The 23,460-nt window shown below is 41.3% G+C and overlaps 1 protein-coding gene across 5 annotated transcripts in view; it reads right to left on the bottom strand.

The window, feature by feature from the left end:
• The window catches only part of KIAA1549L (KIAA1549 like), a 134,691-nt gene that overhangs the window by 20,083 nt on the left and 91,148 nt on the right, over positions 1 to 23,460 (bottom strand). For 4 of the 5 annotated variants that reach the window (XM_074543819.1, XM_074543816.1, XM_074543818.1 and 1 more), the window contains exons 13-16: positions 22,833 to 22,969; positions 13,273 to 13,451; positions 11,130 to 11,347; positions 6,633 to 6,762 (exon numbers count right to left, since the gene is read on the bottom strand). In XM_074543819.1, coding sequence (XP_074399920.1) covers positions 6,633 to 6,762; positions 11,130 to 11,347; positions 13,273 to 13,451; positions 22,833 to 22,969 — 664 coding nt within the window. The remainder of the gene's footprint in view (positions 1 to 6,632; positions 6,763 to 11,129; positions 11,348 to 13,272; positions 13,452 to 22,832; positions 22,970 to 23,460) is intronic. The other variant, XM_074543817.1, reaches the window with a different exon arrangement.

The raw sequence follows: 23,460 nt of genomic DNA, 5'->3' as shown, positions 1-23,460 counted from the left end.
AGACGTAACGCATGCAGATGTAACGCACACATAACACACAGATGTAACGCACCCAAATGTAACGCACACGTTACACACACAGACATAACTCACACAGACGTAACACACACATAACACACGCAGACATAACACACACAGAGGTAAGACAGACGTAACTCACAGAGACATAATGCACACAGACGTAACACACACAGATGTAATGCACACAGACATAACACACACGTAATGCACCCAGACATAACACACATGTAATACACACAGACGTACCGCACACAGACATTATACAGATGTAACACAGACGTAACACACACAGACATAACATGGACGTAACGCACATGGACATAAGGCACATGTAACACACGCGTAACGCACCCAGATGTAACATACACGTAACACACACAGATATAACGCACACAGACGTAACACACACGTAACACACACAGACTAACGCACGCGGACGTAACACACGCGGACATAACGCATATGTAACACACACGTAACGCACCCAGATGTAACATACACATAACTTACGCAGATGTAACGCATGCAGATGTAACGCACACATAACACACAGATGTAACGCACCCAGATGTAACGCACACGTTACACACACAGACATAACTCACACAGACGTAACGCACACATAACACACGCAGACGTAATGCACACAGACATAACACACATGTAATACACACAGACGTACCGCACACAGACATTATACAGATGTAACACAGACGTAACACACACAGACATAACATGGACGTAACGCACATGGACATAAGGCACACGTAACACACGCGTAACACACCCAGATGTAACATACACGTAACACACAGAGATATAACGCACACAGACATAACACACAGAGACGTAATGCACACACACGTAACGCACCCAGACGTAACATACACGTAACTTACGCAGATGTAACGCATGCAGATGTAACGCACACATAACACACACAGATGTAACGCACCCAGATGTAACACACACGTATCACACACAGACATAACTCACACAGACGTAACGCACACATAACACACACAGACATAACTCACACAGACGTAACGCACACATAACACACGCAGACATAACGCACCCAGACGTAACTCACCCAGACGTAATGCACACAGATGTAACACATGCAGACATAACGTACACACAATCAGGAATTGTAACAATGTAGACACATATAAAATGGAAAAGTAGAAACTCCCACAGACACAGGAGGGTTTGATGTGCAGCCTTGGGAGAATGTTGATGTAAAAATAAAATATACAGACATTAAGCAGAAAAATCATAAATGTGTGTTTCTGTAGTTGTAAGTAATATGTCTTAAGTAAGTAAAAAATTGTATTAATAAGATGGTGAAGGATTTATAATGTAGGCGTGTAACTGTATAGAATAAGCTAAGAGTTTGGATTTCTAATAGAAGCATAGGTGTGTATGTGTAATAGTAGCCCGTTGGATAAAAGTATCTGCATTGCAGTAGAAGTAAAGGTAATAGGTTAGGAAAGCAAAATAAACCCTATGGCAACTGTCCATTTGATTAAGAAGTTAATATATTGTCTTGTAACAAAAAACCTGTGACTATTTTGTGCTACGGCCAACTGCTTGCTCTCATAAATCTCACAGCCTCTGATACTGATGTTTATCTGAGCAATAAATCATTTTTAGCCCAACTGTGGTCCCATCCCTTTACTTAAAGCAGCAATAATGATATAGACACACAACAAATATTGGAAAGAAATAATACAATGCAGGGGAGTATAATAGCCCTTTATATTCTACATTCTTTGCTGGGAAAAGTAGCAGGGACACTCTGTAGCAGATTAAACTGTCAATGGCTCACTTAAAACCAATTAGAATTAACATTTGAATTCTTGTCTTAGTTGTATCAATGGCAGTGCAACTGTGCCAGGAAGAGAACGGTTCCCCAAATAGTGCCATCACTGTGAAGGACCCCTTACAAGGGACAGATTATTACAGCTAGAGACACTGAAATTCCTTTGTTCAGGCTCTCACATTAAGATTTCTGAAGAACTAAACTTCAGGAGTTTTTCTGAACTTCCACAATGACATCACAAATTCAGCCCTGCCCCTTGCAGAGAACACCGTGGCCCAGCTCAGGGGTCTTACCCAGCCCCCATGCAGGAGTCACAGGTATTTATGCAAAGTTAACCTGGGAACAGGGAATCAAGCACATTCTCCCACAACCAGACAGCGCTTGGGCAGCTTAGCTTGAAGGGCTATTCCTAGGGTGATTCCTTCTGTACAGATAAGTACAAACAGAAATCACCTCCCTGCTTTTTTTTGGCTCTAACTCCATGACAGAAATCAATCACATTGCAAGAAGCTGAAAGTGGAATACCACACTTCATCTGTATTTTTTAAGATCAATTTTACAGCCCAGAGTTTTAAAAACATATGTTTCTAACCAGCAACTATAATTATAATGATATCATATATAAATATATAATAATAAATATATAATTATAATTTATAATTCTTTAAATACCTGTAAAATGCATTGACTGTGAAGGATAACTGGGATGAGCAAAAGGATCTGTGCCTCCTTCTATATATAGCATGTGCTTAGAAACTGTGTTAGTGTTTAAAATAGCCCTAAATAAAAGAATACAACAGGATGTTCTTGTTAAAAATTCCAGCACTATCCTGATCATTTCAGTGTTCTGTAGCTCCTAGTGTGGCATATCTTTTTCCCTTGTAATAGTGATTTTTCTGCACCTGAACAGATAAGTGACTGTGCCCCCAAGCTTTTGTAAGCTGTGGGACAATCGTAAAATATATTTATTCCTTTTCAGAGGGAAATACCAAACTGGTGTTCTTTTTCTGTTATCAGCCACTCATAAAAGAGTTATACTGGTAGTGAAAACTGATAATAAATCTAAGTAAAATACTAATTTGCTTTCCCTGATTTAAGCATACCTATTTTGTATTGAATGAAAGTATGGCAGTAAAAAAGAAAGAAAAATTAAGATAAAAATTAAACATTTGCACATTAGAATTTAACCATAATTTACATAGTCATAGTTACACAGTATATTATCTAAATTCAAAGCCACAAACTCAAATTCAGGCTTCTCAAGTGGTACACACATCAGATTGGGGGAAGGGGAATGCAACTGCACCAAATTATCTTAAATGGAAAAACTTCGTGGCAAATCTTCAACTAAAACCTCTCCCGTAATTTCATTCCTTCATTTTGATTCCATTGGTGTTTGCGTTGCTACAATAAATAAAAATCAGAGACATTTTAGAAAGCTGACTATAAAATGCAATGGTAGTTTGTGTAAGTGCAGCCAAAGAGCCTCTGAAATCATAATATCCTGACTGGATGATTAACAACCATGGTTCTTCCATTTGCTCATGCCTGCAAAAATGTGAGTGGAATCCCACATAGACCTATTAGTACCCAAAGCTGAAATAAATCAGTTTTTTTACTACAACTCACTGCTGAAGCCATTAGACCCCCACAGAATGTTTAAAATATATCACATGTATACAAGATTCATATTAGCAGCCAACATTAAGGCAGCTTTGAATCATCAATATAAAAGCTGACATGTAGATTTTGCAGCAAAATAATAATAATTTCTTTTCCTCCTATTTTAAAATCTATTTCAATTCATCCTATCACTTTCTGAGTGTTATTTGTTATTTTGTTTGTTATCCTTTCAACTGAAACACTTAGGTATCCTAAATAGAGGCCACCATTACACAAAATCATACACAGGTACTGCACAATAGAAGGGACTAGAGGTACTTGAAGAAAGCAAACAAAACCCTGCAGTGAGAGACAGACTTTCTATATCTCTTGAATAATTCTGCTGCTGCAACATTATCAGTAAAATTCTTTATGTGAATGTTAATCTATAACCTTTGGGGTGCATTGCATTAATTCAGCTATATCAACTAAATTATGCCCATGAATTCTTTTGTATACTGATTATTTAGACATTTATAATAAGGTCATTTTCTTCCTTTGATAGCAAAAACAGCCTAAATATTTTCTGCTCTGGTATAAATCATTAGAGCAGTCTAGAGGTTCTAGAATCTTTTGGTATGGCATGCACTCTACACAGAGTTGTTCATGAACTTGTTGAAAATAATAAACATGTTAATAAAGTCTTCTGAATCTAATTCCTACTTGAAAGTGATGATAGTGAAACCTGTTGGGATTCTTTAAAATGGAAAGCTAGATACTGTGCAATAATAATTCATTTATAAAGGCACTATGAAGGCAAGTAATATACTGAGAACATCAAACAGTAGAACGTATACTCCAAAATAATATTAAAAGCTACATATTCCATAAGGACAAATGTAAAATATTGGATCTTTATCTTCATATCTTCACCAGTTTTTAGCTCTGAGAAACAGAACCATAATTCAAAGAAATATCACAAAAATTAATTATAGAGAATGAAGTATTTTCAGAAAAGTATGAACAAAGTATTTTAGAAAATAATTTAGAAATTTGTTATTGAAAGGAAACCTTGTGGTTGTGCACATGAATGAGGAATTCTTAAAAAGTTTCTTAAAGAATCTGGAAGGTCTCAATCTCTTTTCTTTGAAAATAAAAGCATTATTGTTATTGGGAAGAAAAACTTCAACACACAACCTGGGTGTACTGGTAACAGTTCAAATTCCCTCCACAAATTTTTATGCTGTAAAAAAAGTCTCCCGACTTTTTTTAGGCAATATGAATTATTTGATTCATAAATTGAATTATTTGGCACTGCTTATAAAATGCAGATTTCACTATTCTTTGGCAGCGCCTGCTGCTAAATAACATCCTGGGAGGAAGAGTTTAGCAGCGCTCGGAGAAGGCTGGAACATTTAATATGACAAATTGGATGTCAAAGATGGGTGCCAGGTGTTGCCGTATGAAACAGAAAGGGCACATGAGTCAGCACTCAGAGCAGCCCCTCCTCACCCATTTTCAGAGGTCAGATTTGCAGAGGTGTTTAGCTGGTGAGATCCATGAATTCCACGGATGCAGCCATCAGTGGGTATCCTGGGAGACAGAGCCTGTCAGACACAGCTCCCAGGAGCCTCAAACAGGAGAGGGGGACCAGCCCATGCTGCAGGCCCAGCCTTGGCAGCTAAATTTCAATATCCTGTCCCATTTCCCAGCAGCATTTCTGTGCTTTCAGATGGGAAATGCATTCAGAGCTGGAAGAGGTGCACTGCAGTGAATCTGCAGTGCATCAGGCAGAGGGATTTTATGTAACTTATCAGTGAAGCACTGTGCCAGGGACAGGTTCCCCAACTGCAGCACCAAAGGCAAGGCAAAAGCAATTTTTTCTGTGATGTGCACACATCTCACAGCTTACAATTACTCTGAGGACACTTCACAATCTGCATAAGCTCGTTAATCTACTTCCAAGGTTTTTAATACATTTTCTTTTAAAAATGGTTTATATATAGCATACACAATATATTGAAATATATTTTTAAAATTCTGCTGCCGTGCCTGCTCCCCAAATGTTTTCAACACTGATTTCCAGGGAAATATCTCCTGTGAAAAACTAGCTTTTATTAGCATAGTATTGGCATCCTAATTCCTCAGAAAGCAGTGTACCAGTCAGCCCACTCCCACAGCTCCACATGACTCCTGCAGTTTGATTGGAAGTGTCCAAATGCAGGGAATCATTTCAGAAATCTGACAACTACAACTTACCCTGAAGAATTCTGTAAAAGGTTTAAACTTTCCTGAACACATCCCCCCAACTTTGGTACTTTCTTTCTCCTTGGTAAAATCACATTCCTGGCAGAGAGAGGGTTGACAATGAAACAACCCCCCACAAAAAATGTTTTTCACCTAAATGTTTAGAGGATGGGCAACCACAGGTGAACTTCCTTGTTTTCCAGAATGGTTTAGACCCTCTCTAGGACTGATCTTCAGAGCTGGCTGAGCAACAGTAGTTTGTACACATGACAAAGGATTGAAAAACTCAACATTTCCCCAGTGTGAGGGGATATTTATAATCCTCCTTCTGGGTTCACACAGCATCAACTTGCACCCAGTGTTTGTTCAGGCTGCACAAGACAACTCCTCTGCCTTGTGCTGCCTGCATGAGCTCCTTGGACCACAAAGCAGCATCACCTCTAGCTGGGTTTGACATTTACCTGCACAAAACTCTCCCAGTTCTGATGGGAGCAAGAGGACAATCCCTGTCCCCAGGGGATTTCCAAAAACACTGCCATTGGGACTTAGTTCTTAGGATGAACTCCTAAGTTCATCTTCTGTTCATTCTTCTGAACCAAGAGAGCAGCTCCAGGCTTTTCTTCAGAGGATTTTAATTGCAATGAAGAAAGCTCACTGTCAAGTAGCCACACACTTAGAACTATCTAAATTCAAGATTTAATACTTTGGCAAATATTGGGGTTTGGGCAAAGGTTTTCTTTGCATTTCAGACTGTAAAATGATGTAGAATGATAAAGTACACGAAAAAGTCTGAGCTTTCTTCAGCATGCTGAGTGCACATAAACTCCAGTAACACTAAATATCTCATGGCAATCTGTCTTGTGGCTTATCAATTGTTGCCTGGAGCAAGTCAAGGCTTTGCTGAGCAGATTTCTGTGCCTATACCCAACAAACTTACATCATATCCACTGTTCCTGATGCCACGCCTCGGCCTTTCTCGAGTCACCAGCAGATCCATCTCCGTTTCCCCTGGGCTGGGACTGTTCAGGGACTGCCTGCTTCTGTACACTGAGTTCTTCAGGGGCTGCCTAGAAAACATGAAACAAGAAAATGGTAAAATGAGAAAGAAAAATCATGACAGACAGTAATTGCCAATACTCACGTTTATTCTAAAATTATGACATTCATAAAAACGCCACTTTGTTACAGGATATTCTTTCTACATACATGAAGTGCTAGAAATCTGTAACCTTATTAAGAGATGATTAATTGATTGTTACAGTTTAAGGAAAATAAAAGTTATTGTATGTGGGAGCTTGCCAGATGAAATATGTCCCAAGAAGATATCAGGACCCTTTTAACTTCAGCTGATATGATTCAAACTCATTTTAAAAAACATATTAAAAAATAACAGGCTCTCCCACACACACAGATGGGGAGCAGAGATTTTGGTTGCTGATCCTGAAAGCTGAGAGAGAAGCAGGAAAAAGCTCCACTGAAACAAACCCCCAGCACAGGGAATGGGAAGAGACACAGCAGTGGGAGGAAACTGTTGCAAGATGCTGGTTTTAAATAGCCAGTTTGATAACTGGCCACAGCTTTCTCAGAGAGCTGAGCTTCCTGGCATTCAGCTGCTTCACTGGGACAAAGGGCTGCTCATCCCTGGGCACTGAGCTTCCACTGCTGGCTGCTCCAAGCCAAGGGGAAGGAAATGCAATGGAAAGGCAGAATAAAACTGAATATCCAAAATACCTCGTAATGTCTCCATAAAAACCATTTCGGCCCTTGTTGCTGGTTATACAAAAACAAATGCAGCATCCCTCTGTGAAATACAGAGCATATGTGTACATATCTGCAGGAGGGTTTGCCAAATGGTGCCACAGGAACTTTATGCTTCATCAAGTTGCATCTTTTAGGAAGGCTACTTCTACACCAGCAGAGTTTGTGAGTTGTTCTCATGCTTTGTCTGGTCATTACTCATTTTGTTGCACACTCCAGAGGAGCACTGCTCCTGAAGTAGATCAGTAACAGATGAAATAATGGCATGCCAGCTTCATTTATTAACACACTGCTAGAGCCTGACACAAAGTTATCTTTGCCTAGCCATGCTATTTTTCTGCCTTGTGCAATTACTCCATTCAGAATATTAAAATTAGATCAGGTCATCTAACGTCTCTGTGCTGCTTATTTCACACAGAGGACCTGCCAGTGCTCATAGTGAAGTAAGACAAGTTGCACTATTATGTCTGAAGTCACATTTTCAAGTCACTCCATGGTTTAACATCTCAAGAACCATCAATGAAATGAACAGACAAGACAGTCCAAATTAATTCACTGATAAATAATTCTTCAGTTATTCCAGATCTTGTTAACAGCACTTTTTGCCTTGACAGATTAGAGCAGCGGAAACTGGTTTGCAGAAATCCAGAAAGTAGGACATTTACATGATCAGACAGGATAAAAGGTAGGACAAAAAAACCCAATTTCACGCTTCTGATTAAATAAATTACTAAGGCATGTACTTGGTTCGAAGACAACTTTCCAAAACTTCTGTGTGACCTTTGATCACAAATCACCATGCTTGTGTTTCAAAGTCCCAAATGCACTTCCAAAGCAGAAGGCAAGCAGAGCTTTTGGAATAAGTTTCTCCTAGAAAAATAATATTGAGTACATTCTTTCTCGCTATATAGTCTTTCTCTGACTATATTGTTGGTATTAACAGAAAACAGGGTTATGCACAGGGTAACCAGATCTGACTATCTCCATCTTCTTACATCAAAGGTCTCCAAAATTTCATATGTTTTACAATAGGTCCATAAATACTTAGTTGAGGCAATTGTGATATATTTTATAAGGGACTCAAATATACAGCTCTGTAAAACGTGCAGATTCTTGACCTGATTGCAAACTATTAAAGAAAACCCAAGAATAGTGCATTTCATCATTAGGCTCTTAAAAATTACCTTGAGATTGCCAATTACCTCATTTAAGAGAGTTTTACTAATGAGAAAGGAGGTATGAACAGGAACAACTGGCATTCAAATGGGTTCAGAAGTGCCTTCTGGGAACACAGCTGGAATGTTTTAAAACATGAGGATTATGGTACTGATCACTGAAAGGTACCTAGAGCACAAAGCTCTATTCTGGAAAAAAAATCAAATCATTTAGCAGCAAGGCTTTGTAAATCACTTTTAAATACAGTTTTAAATTAAATCAAAATATAAATGTAACCTTAAGTAATCAACTGCATCCCTATTTTCTGATATGTTTTGGAAGTGCTGTAACAATGCAACTTAAGTTACAGGAATATATATAAAACAGAAAATATGCTTATCCAGATTGCTTTTAAAGCAATTTTATCTCATTACAGAAATGCAATTCATTTCTGTAATGAATTCTGAATCATTCTGTAATGATTCTGTAATGAATCTGTATTGATTCATTTATCAATAACAAAACTCCACACTACCTTGTGTTTTTCAAGGTTTTCCTCCAGCAGTGTAATATTTTAGCCATCTTAGAAAACTAAGGGCAATAATTTTCATACCAAATTTAGTTTCAGTGTGGAAATTTTAGCACAGAATTCAGAACTGGTTTGTTTGTAAACACTGCAGCATCTGTGAAGTTCATTAAGTGTTCTGTGTCTTTACAGAAAGTGCATCAGAAGCAATTCTCTCTCCTCATGTGGGGATACAGGTCATATATTTAACAAGTCCGGCAGCCAGCCTTTCATGGTGCAGCTGGAATCATTCCTCCACAGGAGTTTACCTGCCTCCCATCAGTTTCTGTCATTCCAGAGATCCCTGGCTGAAATAGACTGTGGCAAATTCACACAACACACAGGAAAAAATGTATGGAATCCTCCCACACACTGGCACATGAACAAACATCAGTGTGTTTAACAAAAGGCACGTGGCTGTGTTAAAGCTTGAGTTTAAAACTTTAAACACTTCCTGTGAGCCAGGTGACACTTAATAAGCATCCAAATTAATGTGTCACAGCCACACCAATGTGTTGAGGGACTCTGGACTAAATGCATTCCTCAACACAAGTTCCCAGTGCTCTGTCTGCATCTCCTGGAAACAGTGTGCAGAGCAGGGCTCCCATGTAAGGACAGGCTCCATTTTTTACCTTCTCAGTGTACAATAAATTGGAAAACTCCACAAGGAAATGGTGCCCCAGGACATCCAACATAACATACAGCTGAGTCAGTCTTTTCTCCTCAGTGACCTCTGCAGCCCTGGCAAACAGCTCTTCCAGAGCAGTATCCCTCAGCCACTGAACTCTAGACCTACAGAAACACATCTGATCTCAACTTTTGCCCATAATCTGAAGCAACAGTGCTCTTGTAATTCCCATTACAGTCTTTTTCATGCCTGTGCCCAGAGGGTAATTGCTGCAGCTGCACTGTGTGCAGTGCCTGTGTCACCAGCAATGCTCTGATTGCAGTCCACTGATGCTCATAGGAAAATTCTGGTCTGAGCTTTCCAGGAGATGGGATGCAAGATTGCACCTGCAGGCGTGAGGGGCCATTTCCAGGGGAAAGGTGCTTCAGTATCCCTTTTTCTCTCATGGATCAACTGATATTAGTCCCTGATTACAGTAAGAACCAGAGCCCTTCTGTGCAAGGTGTAATGGCAAACACACTCTCTTACCATCCCTCATCCTCCAGAGCTTCCGAGGAAGAGGAATCTGCACACTGTGCCATTCCTGGGGTAGGACTGGTGCGATCTCCTCTTTCCAACGTGCCAGTTTGTGTTTCAGAGAGCACCAGCAACAGAGCACCCACCCACAGCTCAGGCACAATCAGCACCTGCACTCCCTCCTCATTTCTAAAATGGGGTTTTGAATGCTACTGCTATGCCATCCTCAGGAGACAGTGAAGTGTTAATCAAACATTGGCAATGTTATACAACATGCCAGCTTCACATGACAGATGAGCAAATTATGAATTTCTCTGTTAAAGGCACAGGAAGATCACCAATAACAGGCACACAGATATTATCACTGCAGGACTTACAGGGACAATGCACTGGTTCTGCTATCTCATGCCCTCTGCAATAGTTATATTCAGATTAAAATAATGACAAAATAGTAACACCACTGTATTTTGAAAAAGAACCAATCCGGATGCTAACTTCCTGCCTAAAGTCTGCTCTGAGTATCACCAATAACATTACTACCACTTTTTCTGTTTACCTTTGAGAATGACTCACAAGAACTTGCAACAGTCCCTTCACTTACTTTTTCTCTTTCCATTTGTTTGTTTTTATCCACACTGCAGTTTTACCAGAGAACATGTTTTCAATGGGCTGTATGAATTTTCTTCATAAAGCAGAAGGGGCCAGTGACCAGATACAACAAACAAAACACCTGGCTCATTAAAATGGCCCCCCTGGCCCCCAGGACATCAACTCTCCTCCCAGATGAAGAACTGCAAATAAAAAAGTCTCACCTGTTTTTAGGTTCAGCAAATGGAGATGAGACATCTGCATCTGGATCCAAAATATGGTCAAGTTCTTTCTGGTTTTTCTCATACATCCTTTTTCTGTCTGTCAGTGCCTTGCTGTTATCAACCTGTGGGAAATCATAGTACCCTTTCCTCTTGGCTTTCAGGCGCAGCTTGTTGCGGTAGTGCTCTATATCAGACTTCTGCTTCAAAGCCTTGTTCACCTAAAAGGCAAGAAGATGTTTCAGGGCTGCTGGTGGGCTGGCTACCTCCAAAGGATCTCGTCAGCGCGTGTTTGATGCGCCGCGTGTGTCATCCCTCTGTAGCACACCGTGCCATCTGCAAGCAGCGAGGAACTGCAAGTGAACAGAGCCGCTGCATTTTTATGGCTTGGCAGATGGTTAAATAATTTTAGCCTAAAAAAACTGTGTACCATTACAACAGTGACTCAGAGACACCCACTGAGGAAAAACACGAGTGGTGTCAGCCAACCGCCATGACCCAGCGCTGCATGTGCTTTGGGGCACAGCATGAAAACTCTGAAACCATGAGAACGCTGCACAGTACAGAGACATCCCCCCTGACTGCACAAAACCTGAAATAAGTCATCACTGATGGCTGGGGAAGAAGTCCAGTGAAATGTCATCAAATGTCTATTTTGTTTATACACTTTCTGTGTGGTGGTGTTCACAGGGGTCTGAAACATGACTCCATGTTTCAGAAGGCTTGATTTATTATTTCATGATATATATTATATTAAAACTATACTAAAAGAATAGAAGAAAGGATTTTATTAGAAGGCTAGCTAAGAATAGAAAAGGAATGATAACAAAGGCTTGTGACTGACCAAGACAGTCCGGACAGCCGGACTGTGATTGGCCATTAATTAGAAACCACTAACACAAACCAATCACAGATCCACTTGTTACATTCCACAGCAGCAGATAATTATTGTTTACATTTTGTTCTTGAGGCTTCTCAGCTTCTCAAGAGAAAAAAAATCTTAAAGAAAAGATTTTTCATAAAACATGTCTGTGACACTCCTGTCAGAGAGGAACCTTTAAAAAATGGGTGTTTGCTCCATCCTGATACAGCTTAGTCCCATGGTTTCTCTAAAGTACTGAAAAAACTTCCCTCCTGCTTCAAACTGCAAGTTACCTGGAAATCAGGGATGTACTTCATCTTGCATAGTCAAATTCCACAATCTCCTCAAACTACAGGAAGTGTGTGTGTAAGGGTGCACACAGCACCAGCAGTGTTATCCTGCTGCCTTACAGAAAAGAGATGTTGAATGCTAAATAAGCCTTTCTCCAAGTTTGGAAGCTACATGGCACATCAGGACTTAAAATGCCAGTATGAAATGGAGCACAACAGGCTGCAATAATCCAGGCCCACATGGGACCTCTGTCTTTTACAGTGTCCCTGGCAGCAGCCCTCCCTGCAGCTTTTAAACTGTTTTTTAGCTGTTTAAATGACTGTTGCAATGCGAGTTTGTAAACAAGGCACCTCTGTGGCTTGTTCCCATCATGTTCAACAACTTCATGAAAGCCTTGTTCCTTTGTAAATGGAGTGGTCTTGATTAAATCTACATCAAAACATGAGTATAAAATAAGTATTGCAGTCAAAGCATGCTTTTGGGCCAGCATCTGGAGCAGACATTCGTGCCATCCCATTTTTTTCCTTCAAAACAAGTGCACCCTCTGTGCAGGGAAGAGGCTGGAGTGCAGAGCAAGGCCAGGGTCCCACTGCCCCCCTTCTCACTCTGATTGAAATATAGTGCTCAGTACAGAAAGATCAGCCTGGCACCCAGATGATCTATACACATTTTCATAACCAGCTACAGAATTCACATAGGAAAAGATGTTATTCTGCTGCCTTCATTAATTATTTTTTTCAAATAGGAGAGAGGGACACTGGGAGGGTAGGAATATAGAAAATCACCTCTTCCAAGGTCGCAGGCATTCACGGGTGCATTGTGAAAGAGCAGATCTTAAATTCTCAGGTCTGTGCACCCACAGTGCTAATGAAACTTTATGTAGCATAAAGGTGACAAGCTCCTAGCAGCCTTCAACTCTAATAGGCTTAAGATCCTTCCACTTGTGGCTGTAGGCAAGGAAACACCTGGAGACACTTCTCAGGCAGTCCTTACCTCCCCATTGGTGATGGCAGACTCCTGGCTCCTCTCTGAGGCAGCATGGACAGCAGGGAGGGCCACGGGTTTGATGGCGATGAGCTGCACCGAGCCCGAGGAGGTGTCGAAGGGGTCCACGGCAGATTTGGCCACATTGTCAAAGAGAATCCCTCCTTCCTCTTCATCACTCACGGCCACTAGAGCACATCAAACTCACTCAGCACAAAGACACAGACATTTCTGCGGCCTGCTCGAGGGGAAATTCAGCAAGCACACGCTTTGGATTAATGATGTGCTCAGTGCACTCAAGGTTTCAGGCCTGGGAGACCTTTACACCGGGGACAAACATCCCATTAGAGCACAGGAAATATTATGGATTCAAAGGATTGTCTGTCCCTTCCCCAAAGAGGGTTCCAATCCGTGCTAATAAGATGGGAAAAAGGAGAAGAAGGATGCAGGAAATGGTATGAAAATGACAGTGAAAGTTAAGGTAGATGTTTTTCTAGGTTTCACATGGAAACACGCACACAGGTGCCCACGTGCCAAGGCATCAGTAGCTACACCTGATCAAACCCAAGAGTGCAGCTTTTTTTCTGTCTTATGCTGCAAGAGCAAGGGCATACTCAAAATTTGCTAAAATAAACAGGTTTCTTTTTCAAAACTTATTAATGCTAAAAACACCACTTATTAAAATAAAAGCATTTTCTGCTGTGTGTTAAAAATGCTTAAGAAACTGATGGTATCTAATCTTATGTTAATTTTTTGCTTTGTAAGCAGTACCTCAGGTCTCTGTGAAGTTAAACTTTAGAATTTCTTAAGAACCAGAAGAAGGTTTCTGTAAATCTTTAAAATTAAATGGCATGGCAAAGTATCTTTAGTTTTAGATTTCTATATAAATAAATAAAGCTCCCACATGCAATTGGGCTCTTTCTCCTCCAAATTTTCTTTGCAACCCTGCATCACTTTGTCAGCTGTTGAACCTGAAAAATCTTACCCACATTTTGAAATAAAAGAATGACAGTAAAGCATAAGCACAAATTCTACAAAGAGATCCTTGCAAACATTTTTGAATAATTATGCTATTAGAGGGAAGAATGCTTGTTCCATCTCCTAGCTGACAGGAGCAGAGATCCTCTGCTAAAGAACAAAGTGGTCTGCTCTAAATTTATTTCCTCTGAAAATAAACTCTAGTTTAATATTTAATCACTGCACGAATTACAATGGACTTGTATAAACTCAGCAGTTTAGACAGCCAATGATTTTGGTAAGAAAATATTTGACAGCAGTAACATAAAACATGAACCCACTGAGTAAGCTCATTATCTCTGTCTGTGCTCAGTGTGACTGCACTTGGCACCACTTGAGCTTTTGAGCAATGGATGGGTTAAATCACTGTGTCATTAAATACTGTCCCTGCAGCTCCACACAAGTGTCCAAACATTGAGCCTTCAGTGGGTCTTGAGTGGCCCTGTCACTCCTGAGATGTGTGTGCCCCAGATGTGTGTGCCCTGTCACTCCTGGGGTTGCTCAAGCACCCCAGATGTGTGTGCCCTGTCCCCAGATGTGCGTGCCCTGGGGTTGCTCAAACACCCCAGATGTGCGTGCCCTGTCCCTGGGGTTGCTCAAACACCCCAGATGTGTGTGCCCTGTCCCTGGGGTTGCTCAAACACTCCAGATGTGTGTGCCCTGTCCCCAGATGTGTGTGCCCTGTCCCTGCTGGGGTTGCTCAAGCACCCCAGATGCATGTGCCCTGTCCCCAGATGTGTGTGCCCTGTCCCTGCTGGGGTTGCTCAAGCACCCCAGATGCATGTGCCCTGTCCCCAGATGTGTGTGCCCTCGGGTTGCACAAACACCCCAGATGTGCGTGCCCTGTCCCTGGGGTTGCACAAACACCCCAGATGTGTGTGCCCTGTCCCTGGGGTTGCTCAAGCACTCCAGATGTGTGTGCTCAGTGGAATGAGCAGCTCACAAGCCCAGCTCAGTGACAGTGCCCCAGACTGCCAGGGACCACCAGGACACCACAGCAGCAGAAGCAGGGAATGAGGGGGTCCTCTCCTGGCCCTGACCACATGTTTCACATTCCAGTGAGTACAAAGGCATACCTTTATACTCACTGTAAGCATGGGTGCTCTTCCCTGGGGGCATTTTGAAACCTGGTAGCCACAGAGAGCTCAGCTACCTGCAGATGCATGGGGTGTCCCCTCAGACCTGGTTTCAGGAGCAAAAGCAAAAGTTTTTCTAAATGAAAGAGAATTCCTCTAAGACTCATTAAAGGAAAGGATAATTAAGGGTGAAAAGAATCAGAAACCACAGATGACAGCTAATTTTTCTGGGGAGCCCTCTCAGTATCAGCCCTCTCAAAGGTGAGCACAACTCCTGCACCTACTGCAGTGCTACCAGCATGGAAATGAGAGCCAAATGGGGCTAGAAGCTGGAGTTTTATTCCACCCCACCTTAGCAGTTGTTCATTTATAGTGTAAAAGTAGGTTTTTTTCCCCACTGGCCCTTTTCCACAGGAAGATGATAAAGAGAGCCTGTGATCTGCAGCCACTGGCACAATGCCATAACAGGGCAGGGAGCTGTAGCAAACACTGGGAAATTCATCCTTTGCTCCTCTACATCTCCTCCCAAGAGAATTTACAGCAACCATTTATGACATGACTGAACCATAACAACCTCCAAGCTTTGAAAAACAACCCAAAGGAAGTCCAGAGAAATGTTGGGGAAATCCTGGAGTGTTTGTTTTTGCTGTGTATCCCTGCCCTGGGTCAGTCCATCCATGGGTGAGTAACTGGTCAGCTTGGGAAACTTCAGGAAACTGCCCACACATTCTTTATAGTCACTCACAATAATCACCTTTGCTTGTTATAGCTGGCAACATGGTTTAAAAGTGATCTTTTAAATTTCTGTTTCCAAACAGATGCATTCCATCACTATTGTGGAGTTCTACTCCTGCCTCCACTGTGTGAGCACAGAGACTCAGAAGCCCGGTGGCAGAAAAAGGGCAAACCACAACTTAATCACTACTTAACAGCACTTTCCCACCTCTGAAATACCTCGTGCCAGCTGTCTCATGCCACATGATCCACTGAGATGGAATTACTCCTCCTGATCTTTCTGTGGCTGCAGCACATGATGACGATCTACCCAGAGCAATCATTGATGCAGGTCGAGTGCCAGGTGCAGTGAAGAGCAGGGTGGCACTGGGTCCCTGAGTGTGGCCTTGTGAGGTCCCCAGGACAAGGTGAGAGAGGAGAATTTGACTCCATGCCCTCAGAAGGCTGATTTATTATTTCATGACATTATATTATATTAAAGAATGCTATACTAAAACTATACTAAAGAAAGAGAAAGGATACATCAGAAGGCTGGAAAAGAATGATAATGAAAGCTCATGATGGACTCCTCAGAGTCCAACACAGCTGGCTGTGATTGTTTATCCAAACATGTGAATTGATTTTAATTACTGGCCAAGAGCAGCAAAACATGGAGGAGCTTAGGCTTCTCATCTTCCCAGGAGAAGAAATCCTGGAGAAGGGATTTTTCAGACAATGTCACAGTGACACCTGAGGAGCAGCAGCACCCCTGAAGCTCTGTCTCCACACCTCTGCAGCCACCAGGACACGAGGTCTGCCTCAGGGATGCTGTGCTCCCATTTCCAGGCAGCTCTGAGCGATTCCAGCCAGCAATGCCAGCAGGTGGTGCTGCCCACTCGTGACCAGCTGGTCCCATGGAAAGGGGCTCTGGGACTGCAGCTCCGAGCAGTTAAAAAACAATTAGGCAGGTAAAGTAGTCTGGTTTTATCTAGTTAATGATTTAGAGTTTAAAAAAAAAGTGATGCTTTTGTCAGCCAAAGATTTCAATGAGGCCATGGAAGATTCCTGGTCTCCTCTCTCTTTCCCTCTACCTTGTCTTTCTTCCCCTCTCCCTCATCAAAATAAGCCAGAATGAAGCAAAAAAAAAGGATTGAAATGCTTGCACTTTAAAACAAATAAATAAAATTAAGGACATTAAAATTGTCTGTGAATCAGGTAACCTTCCAGCCAAACACCAGAAACAAAGATTTGTGCTGTCCTGCTCAGAAAGATTTTGGAAGCCCTCAGAAAAAGAATGACATCAATAGAGAAAAACACATAAAGCCATAACTTGGGAAACGAAGGGGGACATGCTCTGACTTTTCTTACATCACTTAATGAAATATTTTTGAAGATTCATTTTAGATGAAGGGAGGGCAAACATTGTAAACATACCTAGAGTATATATATACCTGCAGTTTGACAAAGAGCAAGCACTGTCACCTATCTAAAAAAGCTCCTTTGGAAAAAGCCCAGGTATCAGTATTTCAAACAGAAATCCTGACACCTGAATATGATTTAATAATGAGGAACTAATTTTCATATTAGAGAAAATCTCTATATAAAGAAAAAAAATATACTTTTTTTCTATATCATCCAAGTTATTCCATTGAGAAGATGACTATCTCGAGAAAGATACAAAGAGATGTTTTAAACAATAAAAAAAATCTGTTTCTGAAGGAGTTTATAGGCCTATAAGTAAAAGATAACTTTCCCCACATTAGCATCTGAACCTATCTGGACAAAAATACCTCTCTGTAAGATATTGCAGTGTAACAGAAAACACATTTGTGTACACACACACCCTTCCACAATTACACCCAGCTCTGAAACACTGCAATGCTAAACCTCCCACAAACAGCACAAATATTGTATTTTCAGAAGCAGACAGCTTACAGACTAATGGAAGCAGCTCATGATTCCTCCTGGGCAGCATTTCCTTGGGTGTAAATTCTGCTAAATGCTTGGTGATGTGCCTGGAGTGTTGCAGTCCTGGCTTTGCAGGTCATTTGAGATCTCCAAAGTGGTATTTGCAGGTTTTCAATGAAACTGTGTACACAGGGTGAGTATTTGTCCCTTAGCTGCTTGTTTGGTTCCCTTTTTGTGAAAGTTTCCTGTTCTTATAAGCAGGGATCTCTCTCTCTCTCTGGTTATGTCTTCTTCTCCAACCACATCTGCCTCATTTTTCTAAACATCAAAGTCTTTCAAAAAAAGACGATAAATTTCATAATGCTTCCAGTGAATCCACCAGCCCCTTTTCTTGGCTGACACTTCTGTAATAAGCAGGTACATTCACTAATTAAAAGAAAATTATTTTACTGACAAGGATGATGAACACACAAAGACAGGGAAGACATGAGAGCCTACAACAGAAGCTTCTTCAAGGAAACGGTGCTGCAGGAGTTTTAAAAACCTTTGCAAAAATAGTTTTCTGTTTGCACAATAAAATTGTGCATTTGTCTTCTTCAGTGCTGACATGTAAGTGAAAAATCCCAGCCATCCAGACTGCCACTGGGTCTGATGGCATGAACATCTACATGCTCTTTACACTGCTGCTTGGATGAAAACTCCTGTCAGACTCCATTAGTGGCAGAGCCAAAGTCATCTAGAGGGGGAGGCAAACGTGAATGAAGAAATATTTAACTGTGTGACCACTTGCAGATCCCAGATCCCTCAGAGATCTGCTGCAACAGGCACCTTAGAAACAGCATGCAGTATTTTCTTGCCACGAAAACAGCAACCAAAAAGGGTCAAGAAAAAAAAAAAAAAAAGAAAAGAAATGCTATTGACCAAGTCTGAAGAAAAAAAAAATTCACAGTCACGAGCAGGATGCTAGCAGGGTCACAGTACTCTCACTATTTAAAGCAAATAAACAACAAAAACAAGGGCAGTAGAAGAAATAGAAACACTAAGGGGAAGAATTAGTCTGTGTCACACAAGCTGAAATCTTGGGGGAAAAGGGAATCAATGTGTAAATCTTCTGGGAGGTTCAATGGCAACTTGTGCCAACACACAGGATTGCAGCTGAACAGGTGGATTTTGTTTGTTCTTTGGGATTTTTCCCCCCCTCTAGTTAAATGTAGTAAGTTACTCCAAAAAGCCTAGGAGTTTGCTGTGAGGAGGTGAAGAGGCAGATGAAATCCTAAATTAACACCCATCTGGCAGCAAATGAAAATAATGCTTCAGGATGAAGGAATGGAGGATGAAAAGAGTAGGCTCCTTTCTCCACGCCACAAATTCTTCCCAGCACTCTGATTTCTCAGCCTTTCCAAGACACAGGCATCATGAAGAGGAATCATCTCACTCCAAATCTGCACAGGTGCTCCAGTGCAGGGCTCCTTTCTCACTGGATCTTACCTCCAGAGATCTGTCCCAGTTGGCCATGACCCTCTGGAAGCAGCCCTTTCCATTCTGATTTGTACTTCACTCAGCACAAAAAAGACAGAAGAAGGGTGCTGAATGTTTGTTGGGATCCACCAGCTGACTCTGTGTCCAAGCTGCCACCAGACAACATTGCTGTTGCCATATTTCCCTTTATTTTGAATCACCATAGACAACTGCTCAGAAATTCAGAAAAACAGGCTCTGATGCTGAGCTGCCACATCAGACAGAGTGAAAACTAGTGGCCCACGCTTCTGTAGAATAAAGGAGGCAATGTATCATAGCTAGGCTGAGTTACATCCAAAAATCCCTTTGATTTTAGCTAAACTAATAACACAAACAATTTTTTTCCCCTGCTACTTTGTTCCTGTAGACAGCTCTTGCCTTGACAAAAGAAATTATAGTCTTAGAGACTGGTATTTTAAAAAGGAGTGAGGCCCTTGACTGAATGACTTCTGAAAAGTACCGTTTTCAAAGACATTGTCCAAATGATTGGAAAATGAGAAATTGGTCCAGCTGGGGAAGGTTTCTTACACAAAGAAGTTTGACTCTTGGGGAATACTGCTTGTACATCTCCACCTGTGGTGATGAGGTTTAAGTATAAACCTGAGCTCAACTACACAAGTTCTTAACTTCACAAGTTCCCCACAAGTTGGGGAGTCATATGCTTCATTAAGAATTGATAACAAATCAAAACTTTTGGTTTTCCCTAAAAAAAGAAACAAACACTCACACTCATCCAAAGGTGTTAATGGGAAGACTGCAAGATCAAGCACTTAAAGGTTGAAAAACAACCTACATCAATTTCATTGGCTCTGTTTAGTGAGGAGCTGCTGAAAGGAAAGGTTGCACTGTGGGCTGCCTTAGCTCTCTAGGTCTGAGTGGGTTCAGCTTTTTGCTTCTCCCTGAATGATGTTTGGCCTGATAAATGATGGGCAGAACTGCTAATATCCTGTTCTTCTCTTCCACATTCTCTCACAAACCCATCTCAGAAACTGCCAGTACCTCTGTTGGCTGATTCATCCGTATTACAGTCCTCTAACATACATAACTAGGCACTTTTAAAAAAAATCTTTGGGGTTTTTTAAGTGCCTAAAGTAAATGAGTGTAGAACTCATTAACTTTTAGAAAGAAAACTTCCTATTAATATAATAATAATAAATGTTATTCAAGAAAAAAACATGCCATTATCTTACAAAATCTTATCATTGCTTGATTCGAGTAGTTATTTTGTGTTTTCTGTAGAAATAATGCTCAGCTGAAGAGTTCTCCTGATCCTCCAAAGCATCAAGTCCTGAAGCAAAGCCTGTCAGTCCGTGCTGGTTTCACATTGTTCACTCACAGCCCTGACACACTCCATGTGGAGTCAATTTTGAAACAAGCCATATAGAATTTAAATACTGAGGTAACATCCAGTGCTGTCATTCCTCCCTGCAACTAAATGTCAGCAAGAAATAGAATCTAAAATTGGTCTGTAACTATGGCAACTAATGAGCCATTCTGACTTGGAGTCCCCAAATCCAACATGTGACCATCAAGGGATTCATTCCAGTTTGAAGATGCTGCTTCTCAGAGAAGAAAATCTGCTGCTGCTTGTGCCAACATTTGTGTGAGAGCCACCAGCCAGGCTGGAGAGCTGGAGCAGGCTCAGGCAAACAACTGGGAGAAAAGCAGCTTCTTTCTGAAACTGGAAGGAAGAACAGACACCACCTTCTGTGGATGCTAAAACACTCTGGGTCAAGGTAAAACCCTGCAAAAAGCACAAACTGTCCAAGCTGACAATGATGTTCATAATCACAGCACAGAGGAACCAAGGGCAGGCTCTGTGATGAGAACTAATGGGTGCCTTGAGGCTTTGGATTTTAATTTCAATTTCAATAGGCATTTGGGATCACACAGCTCCAAACTGAACTCCATTAATTCTGACAAGGGGAGGTCATTTCATCTGCCATGATCATGTCCTCCTTCTCAGAAGCTGTTCTGAAAGAGTTGTTTAAGGAAGCTCTCCTAAATATAAATTAAAAGATATGCTTTTAGCTAAAAAGTTCTCCTGTCTTTACCAGGGAGCAAGGTATTTATTCCCTTTCCTATCTCGGCAAGGAGACCCTTTTTAGTGCCATGGCAGTCAAGTGAAGAGAGTTCTACCAGAAGCAGCTGAAGTCTCTACCAAGAGGGCAGATGTGGTGTCTCATGCACAGATTTCTCCAAAATTTTTATCTCCAAAGGTTTTTCTCCTAAATTTTAATGAAGTTAAGATTAAAAATGAAGGGTCACTATTTCCTTCCATTACATTCAGAGGTTTATTTAGGTAGCATGTGTATGTTCTAGAAATGCACTACAGCCCAGATCAGAAGAAAGGATGTTAGGTGCTAGTCAGTTCTTAAAAACAAACAAACAAAACTGAGTTCTTACCAATTTTCTTTGAAGATGTAAAACCTAACAAAACACAAAATACTTTAACTGAAATATTTTGTCTACCCATGTAAACAGCACTTAGCATTGGTTTGAATATTGGCTTTCCTGGGTGGGTAAGAAAAAAGACATCATAAATTATAGCTTTTAACTGTGGGAAACACAAATGTTGTTGTCTTGTAAAATGAGCCACATTTCATACAGTGAGAAAATAATTAACCCCTTTGAAACTTAGAACCTGTTAGCCAGTTTTCTATTCATAAGGAAAACATAGCTAGGGGAACAAAGCTATAACTCAGGAAAAATAAGCAAAGAGAAGAAAAAGCAAGAAAGAAACAGGATTGGGTACTTCTCTCATCCATCATGGATCATCACTGATCCCTCTCGAGGCACAAGGTCACCACCATCAACTAAGGTCTTGTAAGAAACATCCAGTGTGACATCCCAGGTGCATTCAGGAAAAGCTGCCAGTAAATGTTAATGACAAACAGGTGGGCCATGGATGTGAGGAAAGACAAAGCACTGAATGTTTCACACTTTCTCAAATTAATTTCTATCTAATTAATTCATCTTCATCAGATCTGGGCCAGCTTAGCAGGAGTAGCAGAGAAAATTAATATCTTAGGGAACTACAAAACAAAAAAAAAAAAAAGCTGTAAACCCTACTAGGAAGCATCATGTCTTCATTAGTTTACTGGTATTCCAAGGAAAAAAAAAGGGGGGGGGATAAACAAAAAGCAAGAAAACTTGCAAAGAGCAAGCACCACGATGTTTCATGGAATCTGGAGAAACAGTTAAAGCAGTAAAGGGGGAAGGGGAAAACCCAACAAATGAGCCACACACAGAATGCCCAGGGACTGCTGAGGGTACAAGAAATTGTCTCGAGGTGGTGCCTACGTGGGTGTGGCAGTGGGGGTGAGCACAACGAACCATTCTCACCGTTCCTTTTCCTGCCCTCGTCTTTTGCCGCTTTCTGCGGCGCCATCACTTTCTGCAGGGAGCTCCGGCCGGAGCTGGGCTTTCCCGACCCATTGCTGAGGATGGAGCCGTTCTGGCTCGGGGAGCGGCTGCAAGAAACCATAGCAACAAGGCAGGACGTGAGTTCTCCCTCCTCAACCTCGTTTCAAGGTTATTTCACTCGCGCGGTTTGCATCACTGAGTTTTCAGCTCTGATTTGGTACCGAAAGGAGACAGAATAGAAACAGCACACGGCAACACGGTACAGGTAGGAGCACAGTGATGGGAGGTGAGCACGACTTTCCCAATTAGTTCAGGGCTGATGGGCATCTTGGTGCCTTGGAATGCTCCTCATGCATAAGCCCCACAATGATAAAAGTGCCATCACCGAGGACAAAAAGTCTCGTTGTCAATTCAGGGTCGTTAACCCAGACAAAATAAAGTAGACCTTTGTTTTAGGATGCATGGCTAAATCGATTCCTTTATTATTCAGCCTGCATTTACAGCCAGCTGTTGTCAGCCACAATGCAAAGAACACTCACTCACTTTGCACGTATGCACACACAATAAGAAATTTCTCCTTTTGGCACATGCCCTGGTT

This window comes from Zonotrichia albicollis, chromosome 6, assembly GCF_047830755.1.
Source record: "Zonotrichia albicollis isolate bZonAlb1 chromosome 6, bZonAlb1.hap1, whole genome shotgun sequence".
In the NCBI taxonomy this organism is placed as follows: Eukaryota; Metazoa; Chordata; class Aves; order Passeriformes; family Passerellidae; genus Zonotrichia; species Zonotrichia albicollis.
This window is presented reverse-complemented; position numbering and strand designations above follow the sequence as displayed.